This window comes from Anomaloglossus baeobatrachus, chromosome 5, assembly GCF_048569485.1.
Source record: "Anomaloglossus baeobatrachus isolate aAnoBae1 chromosome 5, aAnoBae1.hap1, whole genome shotgun sequence".
Lineage (NCBI taxonomy): Eukaryota > Metazoa > Chordata > Amphibia > Anura > Aromobatidae > Anomaloglossus > Anomaloglossus baeobatrachus.
This window is the reverse complement of record NC_134357.1, coordinates 508436695-508456947: the sequence shown is the minus strand read 5'-3', so window position 1 is coordinate 508456947 and position 20253 is coordinate 508436695. Positions and strand designations below refer to the sequence as shown.

Below are 20253 nucleotides of genomic sequence, written 5' to 3'. Positions count from 1 at the left end.
ATCTACAATATTGGATTGTAGTTGCTCTTTGAGGACCTCATTTTAGCAACTCCATTCTAGATGATTTACTAGTGAGCTGTCTAGATTGGGCCCGTGAGTCACTGGGGCCCGATGCCATCGCTGGCAATGACCCCCCTCCCACAGACCCACTGCCGAGGATCGCACTTTCATTTATATCGGCATCACCATCACAGATGCCAATACAATTGAAAGGAATAATGAGAGGAGGAGCAGAACACTCTATTTCTCATCATTCTACCGCTCTGTCTGTGAGACGCTGATGTGTCAGCACGGAGGAGTGTGGTGATGTCACTACTGCGCGCTGCTGTGCTAAAATGTCAGAGTGCCAAAACAGTGGACACACGCTGAGGAGACTGGGGCAGTGGCTGAATGAGAAGTGAGTATATTTGTGTATTTAATCAGGAATTCCAGAGGACTATGGGGAAGCATACTACTATATGGGGGTTACAAAATAGTATATGGGGCTGCATATAATTATATGTTGGCGCACAATATTATATTGGGGCACACAATATGGTGGTGCACTATATGGGGGCTGCATACTAGTATATGGCGGAATATAAGGGGTGGATACTATTATATGGAGGAATATAAGGGGTCTATTATACTATATGAAGGAATATAAGGGGTGCATAATACTATATATGGAGGACTATAAGGGGTGCATAATACTATATGAAGGATCCCTTTTACATGGAATATAGGGGTGCATTATACATGGAGGACTGTGGAGCTGCATAATCCAATATGAAGGACTATGGGGTGTATTATAATACATATAGGACTTAGGGGGTTGCATTATATGGAGGACTAATGGGGTTACCTTATACATGGACTATAGGGGTGCATTATATATGGAGGATTATAGGGCTGCATAATACAATATGAAGGACACCTTATACATGGAATGTGAGGGTGCATTATACATGGAGAACTATGGGTCTGTATAATACAATATGAAGGACTATGGGGATGCGTTATAATACATATAGGATTATGGGGGCTGCATTATATGAGGACTAATGGCGTTACCTTATACATGGACCATAGGGCTGCATTAGAATACATTTAAGGACTATGGGGTGAATAATACAATACACTGTGTGCAGAATTATTAGGTAAATGAGTATTTTGATCACATATTTTTTATACATGTTGTCCTACTCCAAGCTGTATAGGCTTGAGAGCCAACTACCAATTAAGTAAATCAGGTGATGTGCATCTCTGTAATGAGGAGGGGTGTGGTGTAATGTCATCAAGACCCCATATAAGGTATGCTGAATTATTAGGCAACTTCCTTTCCTTTGACAAAATGGGTCATAAGAGAGATTTGACGGGCTCTGAAAAGTCCAAAATTGTGAGATGTCTTACAGAAGGATGCAGCAGTCTTGAAATTGCCAAACGTTTGAAGCGTGATCACCGAACAATCAAGTGTTTCATGGCAAATAGCCAACAGGGTCGCAAGAAGCGTGTTGGGCAAAAATGGCGCAAAATAACTGGCCATGAATTGAGGAAAATCAAGCGTAAAGCTGCCAAGATGCCATTTGCCAACAGTTTGGCCATATTTCAGAGCTGCAACGTTACTGGAGTATCAAAAAGCACAAGGTGTGCCATACTCGGACATGGCCAAGGTAAGGAAGGCTGAAAAACGACCGCCTTTGTACAAGAAACATAAGATAAAACGTCAAGACTGGGCCAAGAAATATCTTAAGAATGATTTTTCAAAAGTTTTATGGACTGATGAAATGAGAGTGACTCTTGATGGGCCAGATGGATAGGCCAGAGGCTGGATCAGTAAAGAGCAGAGAGCTCCACTCCGACTCAGACGCCAGCAAGGTGGAGGTGGGGTACTGGTATGGGCTGGTATCATCATAGATGAACTTGTGGGACCTTTTTGGGTTGAGGATGGAGTGAAGCTCAACTCCCAGACCTACTGCCAGTTTCTGGAAGACAACTTCTTCAAGCAGTGGTACAGGAAGAAGTCGATATTGTTCAAGAAAAACATGATTTTCATGCAGGACAATGTTCCATCACATGCATCCAACTACTCCACAGCGTGGCTGGCCAGTAAAGGTCTAAAAGATGAAAAAATAATGACATGGCCCCCTTGCTCACCTGATCTGAACCCCATAGAGAACCTGTGGTCCCTCATAAAATGTACAGGGAGGGAAAACAGTACACCTCTCGGAACAGTGTCTGGGAGGCTGTGGTGGCTGCTGCATGCAATGTTGATCGTAAACAGATCAAGCAACTGACAATCTATGGATGGTAGACTGTTGAGTGTCATCATAAAGAAAGGGGGCTATATTGGTCACTAATCTTTTTGGGTTTTGTTTTTGCATGTCAAATGTTTATTTCTACATTTTGTGCAGTTATATTGATTTACCTGGTGAAAATAAACAAGTGAGATGAGAATATATTTGTTTTTTATTAAGTTGCCTAATAATTCTGCACAGTAATAATTACCTGCACAAACAGATATCCTCCTAAGATATCCAAATCTAAAAAACCCCACTGCAACTTCCAAAAATATTAAGCTTTGATATTTATGAGTATTTTGGGTTGATTGAGAACATAGTTGTTGATCAATAATAAAAAAAATCCTCTGAAATACAACTTGCCTAATAATTTTGCACACAGTGTATGAAGGACTATGGGGATTGCATTATAATATATGTAAAACTATGGGGTGCAGTATAATATATGGAGGACTGTGGGGTGCAGTATAATATATGTAGTACTATGGGGTGCAGTATAATACATGGAAAACTATGTGGTGCAGTATAATACAGTGCTGGCCAAAAGTATTGGCACTCATGCAATTCTGTCAGATAATACTCAGTTTCTTCTTGGAAATGATTGCAATCAAAAATTCTTTGGTATTATTATCTTCATTTATTTTGCTTGCAATGAAAAAACACAAAAGAGAATGAAACAAAAATCAAATCATTGATCATTTCACAAAAAACTCCAAAAATGGGCCAGACAAAAGTATTGGCACCCATAGCCTAATACTTGGTTGCACAACCTTTAGCCAAAATAACTGCGAACAACCGTTTCCGGTAACCATCAATGAGTTTCTTACAATGCTCTGCTGGAATTTTAGACCATTCCTCTTTGGCAAACTGCTCCAGGTCCCTGAGATTTGAAGGGTGCCTTCTCCAAACTGGCATTCTGAGATCTCTCCATAGGTGTTCTATGGGATTCAGGTCTGGACTCATTGCTGGCCACTTTAGTAGTCTCCAGTGCTTTCTCTCAAACCATTTTCTAGTGCTTTTTGAAGTATGTTTTGGGTCATTGTCCTGCTGGAAGACCCATGACCTCTGAGGGAGACCCAGCTTTCTCACACTGGGCCCTACATTATGCTGCAAAATTTGTTGGTAGTCTTCAGACTTCATAATGCCATGCACACGGTCAAGCAGTCCAGTGCCAGAGGCAGCAAAGCAACCCCAAAACATCAGGGAACCTCCGCCATGTTTGACTGTAGGGACGGTGTTCTTTTCTTTGAATGCCTCTTTTTTTCCTGTAAATTCTATGTTGATGGCTTTGCCCAAAAAGCTCTACTTTTGTCTCATCTGACCAGAGAACATTCTTCCAAAACATTTTAGGCTTTCTCAGGTAAGTTTTGGCAAACTCCAGCCTGGCTTTTTTATGTCTCTGGGTAAGAAGTGGGGTCTTCCTGGGTATCCTACCATACAGTCCCTTTTCATTCAGACGCCGACGGATAGTACGGGTTGACACTGTTATACCCTCGGACTGCAGGGCAGCTTGAACTTGATTGGATGTTAGTCGAGGTTCTTTATCCACCATCCGCACAATCTTGCGTTGAAATCTCTCGTCAATTTTTCTTTTCCTTCCACATCTAGGGAGGTTTAGCCACAGTGCCATGGGCTTTAAACTTCTTGATGACACTGCGCACCGTAGACACAGGAACTTTCAGGTCTTTGGAGATGGACTTGAAGCCTTGAGATTGCTCATGCTTCCTCACAATTTGGATTCTCAAGTCCTCAGACAGTTCTTTGGTCTTCTTTCTTTTCTCCATGCTCAATGTGGTACACACAAGGACACAGGACAGAGGTTGAGTCAACTTTAATCCATGTCAACTGGCTGCAAGTGTGATTTAGTTATTGCCAACACCTGTTAGGTGCCACAGGTAAGTTACAGGTGCTGTTAATTACACAAATTAGAGAAGCATCACATGATTTTTCAAACAGTGCCAATACTTTTGTCCACCCCCTTTTTTATGTTTGGTGTGGAATGATATCCAATTTTGCTTTTTGACATTTTTTTTTTCCATTGAAGACAAATTAAATGAAGATAATAATACCAAAGAATTTGTGATTGCAATCATTTTCAGGAAGAAACTGAGTATTCTCTGACAGAATTGCAGGGGTGCCAATACTTGTGGCCAGCACTCTATATGGAGTACTATGGGTGAATTTTACATAGATGACTATGGGGTGCAGTATATGCAGGACTATGGGGTTCAGTATAATATACAGAGGACTTTGAGGGCTGCATTATAATACATGAATGACTATGGGGAATGCATTATACAGTAATACTTGGAGTACTATGTGAGCTGTATTATAATATATGGAGGATTATGGGGGCTGCATTATTATACATGGAGGTCTATGGGGTCTGCATTATAATACATGGCGAACTGTGGGGTGGATTATAATACATGGAGTACTATAGGGAGTTCATTATACAGTAATACATAGAGTACTATGGGGGCTGCATTTTAATATATGGAGGATTATGGGGGCTGCATTATTATACATGGAGGCCTATGGGGTCTGCATTATAATATATGGTGAGCTGTGGGGTGCATTATAATACATGCAGGACTATGGGGGCTGCATGATAATATATGAAGGCATATGAGGGCTACCTTATACATGGACTATGGGGGTGCATTATAAAACATGGAAGACTATAGGGGTGCATTATAAAACATGGAGGACTTTGGGGCTGCATTATAAAACATGAAGGACTATGGGGGTTCAGTATAATATATGAAGGACTATGGGGTGCAGTATAATATATGAAGGACTATGGGGTGCAGTATAATATATGAAGGACTATGCGGTACAGTATAATATATAGAAGACTATGGGGTGAATTATAAATGGAGGACTATGGGAGTTGTATTATAATAATTGGAGGACTATGAGAGCTACCTTATACATGGAGGATTATTAAAAATGCATTTTAATACAAGGAGGACTATGGGGTGCATTCTAATAAAATGAAGGGTTACGTGAGACCCAATATACTATATGGAAGGCTATGTGGGGGCCATTATAGTATTTGGAGAACTCTATATATGAGGGGGGACAAAGCCACAAGCTTGGGATGGGAATGTTTTGTACTGATGGAAAGAGGCTTTCCCGCAGCACGCAGCTTTCCGATACTCTGATATGGGAAACCTGTCTGCTGAGGGAAAGATGTATATCAGAGCATGGGAAACCTGTGTGCTGAGGAAAAGATGTATAGCAGAGCATAGGGAAGCTGGGTGCTGAGGACAAGATGGATATCAGAACATAGGAAAGCTTGGTGATGATAGAAAGAGGGATTTCAGATCATGGGAAACCTGGGTGCTGAGGGAAAGAGCCAAGCGTTAACGTCATTATCCCGTAGCCCAAGTGTCAGCGTCATTATCCCATACCCCGAGTGTCTGTGTCATTATCCCGTACCCCGTGTGTCTGTATTGGGGGGGCAGGTCCTAATTTTGCACCGGGGCCCATCAAACTCTAGTTACACCACTGCTCAGTACAGAGATTAATAGATCGCTGTTGTTGCACTGAGGTTCATGATTTTTGGGCACTGTACTGTCTATAAGGACAGAGTCACACTGGCATATGACTCGAGAAAATCTTGCATTGCACTCGGCTTCATGTTAGACACTGATGCAGATCAGATCTACGATTTTTTCTTCAGTCCCAATCGGACTGAGGAAAAAATGGCAGCAATTGCAGGAAGTCTGGACTCACTTGCACTCATACAAGTCTATAGGTGCGTGTGAAACATCGCACTGCGCTCGGATGACATCTGTATATACGCAGACAAGTAATGGAGAAGATCGAGAGATTAATCCCTCCCTCTCTCCTGCACCTGTCATCCGATCACTGTATAATGACACTCGACTCATACTCGCAGCAGAACCTGATCCGAGTGTCATTAGCATATTGCATGTGATGCCTTATGCTAGTGTGGCACTGGCCTAAGGAATACCCTCTGTACAGCAACTCCATTCTAGTTTTCTCAGTACAGAGATGACTAGATCAGAGTTGCTGCACTGAGGTTCATGTCTGATCTCACAGCACTGTTTATAAGGGACGTCCTCGGTACAGTAACTCCATTCTATCTCACTACAGAGGGGACTAGACTGGAGTTGCTGCACTGAGGTTCATGTCGTCTGATCTTACAGCACTGCTTATAAGGGATGTCCTCTGTATAGTAACTCCATTCTATCTCACTACAGAGGTGACTAGACTGGAGTTGCTACACTGAGGCTCATGATTTCTGAGCTCACTGTACTGTCTATAAGGACGTCAGGTGTACATCAACTCCATTATAGATGTTTCAGTACAGAGACTACTAGATCGGAGTTGTTGCACCTAGGTCCATGATTTCTGGGTACTGTCTATAAGGGACGGCCTCTCTCCAGCAACTCCATGCTAGCTGTCTCAGTACAGAGGTGACTAGAGCGGAGTTGCTGCACTGAGGTTCATGACTTCTGATCTCACAGTACTCTCTATAAAGACAGCCTCAGCCAGTCCATGCATTGTGTTCAGAGATTGTACAGACGTGCATAGATGTTTGAATAAGCCCTTATACAGATTACATGAAAGCTCCCATACACATAATCCATCCCCAGAGGAGGCGACATCCGCTCTCAGATACAGAACACAAGAACATTTGGTCGAGCACTCCTGTATGTGATAGTCAAGAGATCTGTCGGCCAAATGATTGTAGGGATTGTTTATGGGCCTTAAAGGGTTTGTGTAGTGAAAACAAGTTATCACCTATCCATGGGCCAGGTGATAACCTACTGATCAGTGTCCAATCATTGGGACCCACACAGATTGGGAAAACAAGGAATTTTTATCCATATGTTTCAGGTATGTGTAACATCCATTTTTAACACTGATGCCACACATACTCATGTTATTCTATGGTGTTTCTCACACATGCGATTTCACATGGACCGTGTGGCCCTACATTTCCCTGCACGCAGACATGTCTGTTTTTTCTCCGGCAGCACAGGTGTCACACATTGATGTGATACGTGTGACACGTACCGGAGAAATAACGTGTCTCTGAAATAAAATTAATTTTTATACTCACTTTTCTCTAGCGCTGCTGTCACTTGCTTCAGATCCCCGCTCATTATACTCAATGAATATGAACTGCACGGAGGACCTGGAAGCACCAGAGACATCAGTGCCAGGGACAGCATCTCTGGGGACAGGCAAGTATCCAGCAATGTGTGTGCAGTGAGGTCAAGAGTATCCAAGGATCTCTGATGATATTCTGACGACACCCACGCTACCGCGGGTGTAGCGACAGTGACTTCACGAGTTCATCAAAGTTCATTGGGAACTCCGATGAACCCATGACGTTACTGCCGCGACACGCACAGTAGCGCGGACGTCACAGAGATGTCATCTGAGTTCATTGTGAACGCATACTGCTGAGGGCGTCCCTGTGGTGACCTGAGCTCATCTTATGAGATCCAGGTCACCCAACGGAAGCATACACAGTAGTGTGTGCATGCTCTCACAATCAATGAGGAACGTTCGGTTCTCCATTGAATGTGACAGCAGTATAGGATCGACGTGGCCGCCCCCAATTGGATTTCGGCAGACCAGGATTAGGGTTTTGATCGAGAAATAAATTGGAAAAGAGGCTGTCTCTTGTCTTTATTTATTGAATGATTTTCTCTTTTTATGTCTTTCCAGGTTTGCTTTTGGGGAACGTCATGGGACCTCACCATGGATTACGCCAGAACTTTAATTGGTGAAGGAGGGCTGAGTCGGAGTTTTTTTGTTAAAAGAAGAATAACAAACTTTATTTGAACTACTGGATTAATAGTACGGGTGTATGCTAGACGCCACCCATTACTAATATCAAGGCTTGATGCCAGCTGGAGCTGGCATCAACCCCACAAATATTACCCAGTTTGCCATTGCACCAGAGCAATGAGAAGAGCTGGGTCCAGCACAAGAATTGGCGCATCTAATGGATGTGCTACTTCTTGGGCTGATATTGTTAGGCTGGAAAGGGCCAAATAACCATGATCTTTTCCACCCTAATAATATCATCCCCCAGTTGTCTGCTGTACCATGGCTGGTGTTTAGTAAAATGGAAGGGACTCCACGTAATATTTTTAAATCTAAACATTTTTTAAAAAATAAGCGTGAGATCCCCTCTATTTTTCATAACCAGCCAAGGTACAGCAGAGAGCTGAGGGTTGCAGCGTGTAGCTGCTGCTGTTCCTGTGCTGGACATGAAAGTTGGGGATACCCCATGTCATTTATATTTTTTAATTAAAAAATAAAAATGGTGTAAAACAGCTGGCCAAGTTAACTATCTCTATAACACTATTCTAGCAGTTCTATTTATCTTTCTATATCTATAATTTTTCAGGCGTTACACATTAAAAACCCAAACCATTATTCTCAGTATCTTACTTTTTTTACCGATACCACACGGACGACCATACCGGCATGTGTGGCTTGCACCTGTTTAAACACAGACATCTGAAAGGGGCCTTATGGATACCCATCTACTGTATGTACTATCGTTTTGAGTTGTTGCAAATTATGATGTTCTCCTTAGCGGCTAAAAATACTTCTCAATTTTAAAGGAGTATTGTTACTCCTCTGTAAAATATGTAGTGTGACCTCTGCCAGAGCCTGTCCTATGGAACAGTGGTGGTGGCAACAGCTTCAGACGCTCAGCGAAAAGCAACTTACGTCCCTTTAAATTAAGGGAAAAAAAAAGTTTTGCCCCATATGACCTGAATCAGGCGGTATGAGCCTCATGGAGTTATGTTGCAACAAAAGAAGGGAAACCCCAAGAAACACGACTGTGGCCTAATCCAGTCATATGAAAAAGTTTGGGCACCCCAATTAATGTTAACCTTTTTTCTTTATAACAATTTGGGTTTTTGCAACAGCTATTTCAGTTTCATATATCTAATAACTGATGGACTGAGTAATATTTCTGGATTGAAATGAGGTTTATTGTACTAACAGAAAATGTGCAATCCGCATTTAAACAAAATTTGACCGGTGCAAAAGTATGGGCACCCTTATCAATTTCTTGATTTGAACACTCCTAACTACTTTTTACTGACTTACTAAAGCACTAAATTGGTTTTGTAACCTCATTGAGCTTTGAACTTCATAGGCAGGCGTATACAATCATGAGAAAAGGTATTTAAGGTGGCCACTTGCAAGTTGTTCTCCTATTTGAATCTCCTATGAAGAGTGGCATCATGGGCTCCTCAAAACAACTCTCAAATGATCTGAAAACAAAGATTATTCAACATAGTTGTTCAGGGGAAGGATACAAAAAATTGTCTCAGAGATTTAAACTGTCAGTTTCCACTGTGAGGAACATAGTAAGGAAATAGAAGAACACAGGTACAGTTCTTGTTAAGCCCAGAAGTGGAAGGCCAAGAAAAATATCAGAAAGGCAGAGAAGAAGAATGGTGAGAACAGTCAAGGACAGTCCACAGACCACCTCCAAAGACCTGCAGCTTCATCTTGCTGCAGATGGTGTCACTGTGCATCGGTCAACAATACAGCGCACGTTGCACAAGGAGAAGCTATATGGGAGAGTGATGCGAAAGAAGCCGTTTCTGCAAGCACGCCACAAACAGAGTCGCCTGAGGTATGCAAAAGCACATTTGGACAAGCCAGTTATATTTTGGAAGAAGGTCCTGTGGACTGATGAAACAAAGATTGAGTTGTTTGGTCATACAAAAAGGCGTTATGCATGAAAGCAAAAAAACCACGGCATTCCAAGAAAAGCACTTGCTACCCACAGTAAAATTTGGTGGAGGTTCCATTATGCTTTGGGGCTGTGTGGCTAATGCCGGCACCGGGAATCTTGTTAAAGTTGAGGGTCGCATGGATTCAACTCAGTATCAGCAGATTCTTGACAAAAATGTGCAAGAATCAGTGACGGCGTTTAAGTTACGCAGGGGATGGATATTTCAGCAAGACAATGATCCAAAACACTGCTCCAAATCTACTCAGGCATTCATGCAGAGGAACAATTACAATGATCTGGAATGACCATCCCAGTCCCCAGACCTGAATATCATTGAACATCTGTGGGATGATTTGAAGCGTGCTGTCCATGCTCAGCGACCTTCAAACTTAACTGAACTAGAATTGTTTTGTGAACAGGAATGGTCAAATATACCTTCATCCAGGATCCAGGAACTCATTAAAAGCTACAGGAAGCGACTAGAGGCTGTTATTTTTGCAAAAGGAGGATCTACAAAATATTAATTTCACTTTTATGTTGAGGTGCCCATACTTTTGCACCGGTCAAATTTTGTTTAAATGCGGATTGCACATTTTCTGTTAGTACAATAAACCTCATTTCAATCCAGAAATATTACTCAGTCCATCATTTATTAGATATATGAAACTGAAATAGCTGTTGCAAAAACCCAAATTGTTATAAAGAAAAAAGGTTAACATTAATAGGGGTGCCCAAACTCTTTCATATGACTGTAAATGTGGGGCATGAAAGAGGATCAGGGGCTGCTAAAGACAGAAAATAAATGGTCAGCGAGATCTGAACAGTTTACTGTGGATCTACATGTGAGGACTGTGAGATGTTGTGGAAACTACCTGCAGCAATGTGTGAACACAGCCCGATACAGATCCAACCGGAAGTGACTGTTCACTAATGTCACACCGAGCTTTATCATTATAGAAATGAACATTCATCCCATACTTCTAGAACAGTTTTATTAAAAAAGTATATCAATTCTAAAAAATAAAGGAGAAATATATTTAGTTTTATTTTTATAGACAACCATTGATTCCATGCTAAACATGGGAACATGTAACACAAAATACAGATATAAATTACAATGAATAAACCAATCCTCACAGACTGGTACAGAGGGGAGAGGACCCTGCCCTCGGGGGCTTACAGTCTACAGGGTAATGGGGAGGAGACAGTAAGTCGGGGATACAAGTATATAACAATCAACTTTACAAAATCAATACGTAGAATTAAGCCATGTTGGACATTGGTGACAATGAAACAAAAGATTTTTTTTTTCTATCGGAGTCACGTGCGATTTAGGTGTAAAAATTGTATTTCTGCATTTACCATAAAAATCCTCTCTCGTTGAATACATTGGAGGACACAGGAGGTGTGATGTGGATTAGACCACACTGTTTTCTCGGTGTAAGGTGGGTCGACAGGGGGCAATTACACACAGGTGCCAGTAGTCACAAGCTGTATATGAAGAACAAAGGGAGAAGATTAAAAACATACAGAGTTCCCTGTGCGAGCCCCCCCAATGTGCAACTTGGCCCCCTGCCCAGCACAAGCCCACCAACCAACGTGCAACACGGCCCCCCGCCCAGCAAGCCCCCCCAAAGTGAAGCGTCACCCTCTGCCTAGTGCGATCTCCCCCCCCCCCCCAATGTGCAGCTTCTTACCCTGCGGGCCCTCCCAACGTGCAACATGGCCCCCTGCCCAGCACCAGTCCCCCCAACGTGCAACATGGCCCTCTGCCCAGAAAGCCCCCCCCCCAAAAGTGAAGCGACGCCCTCTACCTAGTGCGAGCCCCCCTCAACGTGCAGCCTCTTACCCTGCGGGCCCCCTCAAAATGCAACACGGCCCCCTGCCCAGTGCAAGCCCGCCCAACGTGCAACACGGCCCCCTCCTCAGCGCACCCTACAAGCCCCCCAAAGTGCAGCGTCAACCCGTGCCCAGTGCGAGCCCCCCCAAACGAGCGTCGCACCCTGCTCAGTGCAAGCCCCCCCAAACAAGCAGCGTCGCCCCCTGCGAGCACCCTCAAATATGCAGTATAGCCCCCTGGCCAGAGCAAGTCCCCTCAGCGTTCAGCGTCGCCCCCTGCGATCACCCCAAAGCTGCAGCGTCATCACCTGCGATACCAACCCCAAACGAGCAGCATCGCCCCATGCCAAGTGCGAGCTCCCCCAAACCTGCAGCATCGTCACCTGCGATCCCCTCCAAACGAACAGCGTCGCCCCATGCCAAGTGCGAGCTCCCCCAAACATGCAGGGTCAACCCCTGCCCAGTGCGAGCCCCCCAAATGTGCAGCGTCACCCCCTGCCCAGTGTGATCCTCCCAAACATGCAGCGCCGCCCCCTGCGAGCCCCCCCAACGTGCAGTAAGGCACCCTGCCCAGTGCAAGCCCCCCCAAATGTGCAGCGTCGCCCCCTGCGATCCCCCCCCAAACCTGCAGTGTCGCCCCCTGCGAGCCCCCCCAAACGTGCAGCATCGCCCCATCCAGTGCGAGCCACCCCTAAACGTGGAGCGTCGCTCTGTGCCCAGTGCGAGCCCACCAAACGTGCAGTGTCACCCAGTGCGAGCCCCCCCAAACGTGCATCGTCTGCACCAATACAAGTATGCACCATATAAGTATGATGCATTGAATTAGGCCAGAGATATTATTATGATGCACTTGGTAATCTATCATCTACCATCACTTCTCTGCCATAATCTAATCACCATGTCTATCTTCCCACAGGTATGTTAATTCATCCACCCTACTTTCCCATGAACTGATCTCCTCCTTACTCTGCTGTGTGTGCTAATACCTGGTATGTTAATTCATCCACCCTACTTTCCCAATATATCTGACCTGTTCTCTCTTCGCTTCAATATCTCCATGGCATGCCCCAGCATCTCACTTTGACCTCCCCCCCTGTTCTCCACCTTACTTTTATGCCCTTGGTTTACTCTGCCTATGTGATGCTGCATCTGGCTTCTTTGATTGAGTGATCAAGAGATTCTTGTTGCACCCCACCCCTTCAAAGCTGATTGCACTTGTATATGTATATATTGGGGCACCTAAAAGTCTGCATAGAGACTTTTCATCTGCACCATATAAGTATGATGCATTGAATTAGGCCAGAAGTGACCGGAAGGTAACTGGATACATAGCCTCTGTAAACAATGTTTGTGTATCTCTTCACTTTCTACCCTATACTACTTCACTTTCTACTTTCCCCTCTGATCCCTAAACCCAGTAAAGAACTTTAGAACTTTTCATCTCTCCCTCCATGCTTTCCAACCATCTCACCTTCCCCTCAGATATTTTCCTCCACATTTCACCCAGTGTCTCCAGACACACACGACCATCTCATGGCCTCTCCTGCTCCCACCTACTAACACTCTCACTGCTTCTCCTCACTGCTGGAGATATCTCTCCTAATCCTGGACCTCCTCACCACATCCCTATTGTCACTTCAAACCCTCATCCACAACCTATCACACATTTCCGCAACCTCTCTAACCTCATACCCAGCCCCCGCTCCCCCAGTCCCACTAACAGGAGCTCTATGGAACGCTCGCTCTGTCTGCAACAAACTATCCTACATTCCTGATCTTTTCATCACTAATAAACTTTCCTTCCTCGCCATCACAGAAGCCTGGCTCACCCCCTCTGACACAGCCTCTCCTGCTGCACTTTCTTATGGCAGTCTCCAACTCTCTCACACCCCCCGCCCCAGTAACAAGCATGGTGGAGGAGTTGGTTTGCTCCTGTCCGACCAATGCTCCCTTACACCAATTCCACTACCACCCTCTGTTACACTCATCTTTTGAGGTGCACTCTGTTCGCATCTACTCCCCCTCCAACCTTCAACTGGCTGTCATTTACCGCCCTCCAGGGCCAGCCACTGCCTTTTTTGACCATTTCACCACCTGGCTACTACAGTTCCTTTCTACCGACATCCCCACCATCATCATGGGTGATTTCAACATCCCCATTGACACTTCCCACTCATCTGTCTCCAAACTTCTAACACTCACTTCCTCCTTCGGTCTCACCCAATGGTCTTCTGCAGCTACTCACAAAGATGGTCACACGTTGGACCTCATCTTCACTCGCCTCTATTCCCTATCTAACCTCTCAAACGCACCTCTCCCCCTGTCTGACCACAACCTACTCTCATTCTCTTCCCTCTCTTCTCCAAGTACGCAACCCCCCCTCTGCAAACTTTCACACCCTCGCAAAAATATCAAACACCTTGATTTGCACGCACTTTCTCAGTCCCTTCTCCCTCTCACAGACATTGCTTTTTTACATGATGCGGATGCTGCTGCAACTTTTTACAACACTACAATCTCTGCAGCTCTCGAATCAGCTGCCCCCATCACACACACCAAAACCTGCACAATCAACAGGCAACCCTGGCACACGAGTCAGACTAAAGAACTGAGACGGGCTTCCAGAATTGCTGAGCGCAGATGGAAGAAGTCTCATTCCACTGAGCACTTCATTGCATATAAAGAGTCCCTCACCACCTTCAAGTCCACACTCACTGCTGCAAAAAAACCTACTTCTCATCCCTTATAAACTCTCTCTCTCTCTCTCACACAACCTTAAACAGCTATTCAACACTTTCAATTCTCTCCTCCGTCCTCCAGCACCACCTCCCTCTTCTCTAATCTCAGCTGAAGACTTTGCCTCTTTCTTCAAGCATAAAATAGACAACATCAGAGCAAGCTTTGTCCCACAATCACCACGGCCCCTCATCATAGCTACTCAGCCCTCTTCCTCCAAATCCAGCTTCTCCACCATGACAGAAAACAATCTTTCCACTCTACTCTCAAGATCACATCTAACCACCTGTGCACTTGACCCGCTCCCATCGCACCTCATCCCCCAACATCACCGCAGTCCTCATCTCAGCCCTAACCCATCTCTTCAACCTATCACTAACAAGTGTATTCACCTCATGCTTTAAACATGCCTCCATTACACCCATCCTCAAAAAGCCCTCCCTTGACCCATCCTCTGTGTCAAACTATTGCCCCATATCCCTTCTCCCCTATGCCACAAAACTACTGGAACAGCATGTCCATCTTGAACTCATACCTCTCCTCCCTCTTTGACAGGCTACAATCTGGCTTCCAACCACATGACTCTACTGAAAGTGCCCTAACCAAAGTCACCAATGATCTACTAACCGCCAAAACCAAGCGACACTATTCTATCCTCCTCCTGGACCTGTCCTCTGCCTTCGACACAGTAGACCATTCACTCCTACTACAGATTCTCTCACCTCTGGGCATCACAGACTTGGCCCTATCTTGGATATCCTCATACCTAAGCGACCGAACTTTCAGCGTCTCCCATTCTCACACCACTTCCTCATCTCGCCCCCTATCTGTCGGTGTCCCCCAAGGCTCAGTTCTTGGACCCCTGCTGTTCTCCATCTACACCTTCGGCCTGGGACAGCTCATAGAGTCCCACGGCTTTCAGTATATAGTCCTTTACATGTATGTTCTATATGTTTATATAATTTTGATGAGTCCAGGGAGCATGCGCTATCCTAGCAGTGACGTGGCTCCGATAATATGGTGCCTATTGTGAGGTCTGGATGTCCCTGAATACGTCACTGGGCTTGCACTGCCTGGATTGGTCTGTAAACAATTAGGGAGCCTGAACGATGAGCTCGGGGCAACCCTGTGACATCACCAATGCCTGCACAAACATACAGTAATTGGATTGGCTTTTGAAAGTCATGTGACATACCTGCAATAATCCTGGGTGTTGGATCTCCATGACAACGATGCCTCTGAAGAATGGTGCTGCGTTCTACATACATATGCATGCACGAACATTCAGCAATCGAATTGGCTCCTGAAAGTCATGTGGTATACCTGCAATGATTTCTGGGTGTTGAATCTCTATGACAACGATGCCTCTGAGGAATGGCGGCGCGTTTTGTATACACGTGCTGCATTCTTATGCCATCTGTCTACTCTGTAAGTGTATTTGGTGTATATTATGTATGTAATATCTGATAATGCCTGATGATTCTGGATCGCTATGTATTGTTGTTGTTTATTTGTGGGATTGGCAATTATGCAGATGAGGATGTGGGATCGTTTTTACCTGGTTCACATGTAATTGACACCTGTATAAATAATGGACAGCTGATGCTTTATGCTATGCTTGACAAAGACAGTCTATGTCGAAACGTTGCACTGGTTTTTGCACTCTGATGGAATAAAAAGAAGGAAGATTTTTCACTCAAGTGGACGCTGTCATTCTTGTTTTCTGCTTGGCCTTATCTTGGATCGCCTCATACCTAACCGACCGAACTTTCAGCGTCTCCCATTCTCACACCACTTCCTCATCTCGTTCCTTATCTGTCGGTGTCCCCCAAGGCTCAGTTCTTGGACCCCTGCTGTTCTCCATCTACACCTTCGGCCTGGGACAGCTCATAGAGTCCCACGGCTTCCAGTATCATCTCTATGCCGATGACACACAGATCTACCTCTCTGGACCTGACATTACCCCTCTACTAACCAAAATTCCACAATGTCTGTCTGCTATTTCATCCTTCTTCTCTGCGCGATTCCTAAAGCTTAACATGGCCAAAACAGAGTTCATTGTCTTTCCTCCTCCTCACTAATCTCCTCCAACAAGTCTTTCCATCAAAGTTGATGGTTGCTCACTCTCCCCAGTCTCACAAGCTCGTTGCCTTGGAGTAACCCTCGACTCTACTCTATCCTTAAAGCCACACATCCAAGCCCTCTTCACCTCATGCAGACTACAACTCAAAAATATCTCCCGGATCCGTGCTTTCCTTAACCAAGAATCAGCAAAAACATTAGTGCATGCCCTAATCATCTCCCGCCTCGACTACTGCAACCTCCTGCTCCCTGGCCTCCCTTCCAACACTCTTGCACCCCTCCAATCTATCCTAAACTCTTCGGCCCGCTTAATCCACCTCTCCCCTCGCTATTCCCCAGCCTCGCCACTCTGCCAATCCCTTCACTGGCTTCCCATCGCCCAACGACTCCAGTTCAAAACATTAACCATGACATACAACGCCATCCACAACCTGTCTCCTCCTTACATCTGTGACCTAGTCTCCCGGTACTTACCTGCACGCAGCCACAGATCCTCACAAGATCTCCTTCTCTGCTCCTCTCTTATCTCCTCTAATATACACCTGGTTATATGCCATATGCATTCATTTTCCTATTATCTACATATATTTCATGATCATTCCACACCTATAATGCTCATATATAATGTTCATTCCATGTCTAACTTGCCAAAGAAACCTTTTATACATCTACATAATATACACCTAATAAGTTATTATCTTCATTCTTTTTATTTATTCCTTTTCATCATTCTTTTTAGTATGTCCCGTCAGAAATTTACAGCAGGATTTAACTTGTTAACAGTCACGGACAGATCTCTGATCCACGTTCAACTGTTAGGGTATGTGCGCACGTTGCTTTTTACCTGCTTTTTTGCTGCTTTTTCTTCTGCGCTGTTTAATGCCAAAATGGATGTGTTCTTCTATTCAAGCAAAGTCTATGGGAATTTGGGTTTCTTGTTCACACTATGTTGTTCAAAATGCTGCCTTTTTGTGGCAGAACTTTGGTCAAAAACTCAGCTTTGCAGTGCAAAACCCAAATGGCAAAAACAATTGACATGTTGCTTCTTTGAAAAGCTGAGTTTTTGACCAAAGTTCTGCCTCAAAAAGGCAGCATTTTGAACAACATAGTGTGAACAAGAAACCCAAATTCCCATAGACTTTGCTTGAATAGAAGAACACATCCATTTTGGCATTAAACAGCGCAGAAGAAAAAGCAGCAAAAAAGCAGGTAAAAAGCAGGTAAAAAGCAACGTGCGCACATACCCTTAGGCTATGTCCGCACGTTGCTTTTTACCTGCTTTTTTGCTGCTTTTTCAACTGCAGCGTTTAATGCCAAATTGGTTGTGTTCTGCTTTTCAAGCAAAGTCTATGGGAATTTGGGTTTCTCGTCCGCACTATGCAGTTCAAACTGCAGCCTTTTTCTGGCAGAAATTTGGGCAAAAACTCTGCTTTGCAGTGCAAAACCCAAATGGCAAAAACAACTGACATGTCAATTGTTTTTGCCATTTGGGTTTTGCACTGCAAAGCTGAGTTTTTGACCAAAGTTCTGCAACAAAAAGGCTGCAGTTTGAACTGCAGAGTGCGGACGAGAAACCCAAATTCCCATAGACTTTGCTTGAAAAGCAGAACACATCCATTTTGGCATTAAACGCTGCAGTTGAAAAAGCAGCAAAAAAGCAGGTAAAAAGCAACGTGCGGACATAGCCTTAGAAGCACATCATGGCTGATCAGATCAGGTGTCAGGTGCAGGGAGAGATGCGGGCTCAGTATGTGAGCTGGCATCAATGGCAAGAACATGACGCATGACGGATATAGCACCTCATGGGTCATTAAGGGGTTAAAGACTTCGGTAGCTGAATGTGAAAGGGGCAAATACACGTCATACAAACCACACGGCTCTGCTCCGTACACCTCGTACACACACGGCTCTGCTCCGTACACCTCGTACACACACGGCTCTGCTCCGTACACCTCATACACACACGGCTCTGCTCCGTACACCTCGTACACACACGGCTCCGCTCCATCCACCCTGTTTATCCCTCCTGACTACACACATAAACTTCACCTCATTCAGCACAGCAGAGTCCTGCACACACTGAGGAGCTGATCATGTGACCCCCTGACTCCTCCCCTCCATGTGACATCATCACAGGTTCTGTAAGCACAGAGCAGCCATATGTAACCTTGAAGGAGCCAATACATTCTAGGCTGAACCATATATCCAGTGTGCGGCTCTGCAGGAGGAGGTATGTGGAGATCCCCCCATTACTGGGCGCAGGGGGCTTTAACCCCTTCAGTGCTGAGCCCATGATAAATCTGTGTGTGACTATAGTTGGATTGTGTGTTATACCGGGGGCAGGACGGGGCCAGAACTGGATGTAGTGATCATGTGAAGCCGGTAACAGCTCCGGAGATTTCTTACATGGGATCTTTCTGATGTTAGGCTATGTGCACATGTTGCGTATTTGCATGCAGTTACGCTGCGATCTGCACCGCAGCGTAACTGCATGCGTCCTGCGTCCCCAGCATAATCTGTGAAGATTATGCAGGAGACGTGCGCACGTGGCGTATTAGAGCGCAGCGCTTTGGCTGCTGCCCTAAGCGCGCATTCTAAGAAGTGACATGTCACTTCTTTCCTGCGCTCTGCCTGCAGTCCCCGCTCTGTCTATGGGAGGGGCTGCACTCAGAGCGCATGGAATCGGCTTTTTTTTTTTTTCATTACGGACTCTTTCTGCAGCGATTTGAAGCGGACTTGTGCTGTTCAAATCGCTGCAGAAATTTCTGCAGGAACCGTACACAACGTGCGCACATAGCCTTACATCGTCATCTTCTCCCCATTCAGGTCCCTACAATATCGGATCCTCTCAGATCTTCTGTATAAGAGAATATTCCTGATTGACCCGTCAAGGATGGATAGGGACAGGGACAAGATGGCAGAGAGGATTTTACACCTCACCCTAGAGATCCTCTTCCGGCTTACTGGAGAGGTGAGAGATTCTGATGACGTCACATTACATCATTCTTATCTATGGGAATAACAGATGGACAGAACTGGAGAGGTGAGGACTCTGGAAATGTCTGTAGTGAGATATAATATTGTGTCTCTCCATAACCAGGATTACACAGTAGTGAAGAAGACCTCTAGTGAACGCTGTCAGGACCCTGTGTCTGAGGGATGGGGAAGACCCCTGAGCCCAATCACAGGGCCTCCACCTCTCCCCCTGATACATGAGGACATCAATGACCAGAAGATCCTAGAACTCACCTACAAGATGATTGAGCTGCTGACTGGAGAGGTGACACTGCTGGGAATGCTGGGACATTATACAGTAACGCTATGAAGGGATCGGGGGATGACGGTATCATTGTATGTGTCAGGTTCCTATAAGATGTCAGGATGTCACCGTCTATTTCTCCATGGAGGAGTGGGAGTATTTAGAAGGACACAAAGATCTGTACAAGGACGTCATGATGGAGGTTCCCCAGCCCCTCACATCACCAGGTAATAGACAGGACTAAATACACACGGCCTATAATTATCTGTATGTAAAGAATTAATTCAGTCCCTGTATGTGTTTCC

General features: G+C 44.9%; 1 protein-coding gene across 1 annotated transcript in view; it reads left to right on the top strand.

Moving 5' to 3' along the window:
• The first annotated feature begins 19567 nt into the window (after nucleotides 1–19567).
• The window catches only part of LOC142312008 (uncharacterized), a 222180-nt gene continuing 221494 nt past the window's right edge, over nucleotides 19568–20253 (top strand). The window contains 3 exon segments of the mRNA XM_075350882.1: nucleotides 19568–19660; nucleotides 19790–19969; nucleotides 20052–20175. Of these exon segments, the coding sequence (XP_075206997.1) occupies nucleotides 19583–19660; nucleotides 19790–19969; nucleotides 20052–20175 (382 nt within the window). The 5' untranslated portion in view covers nucleotides 19568–19582.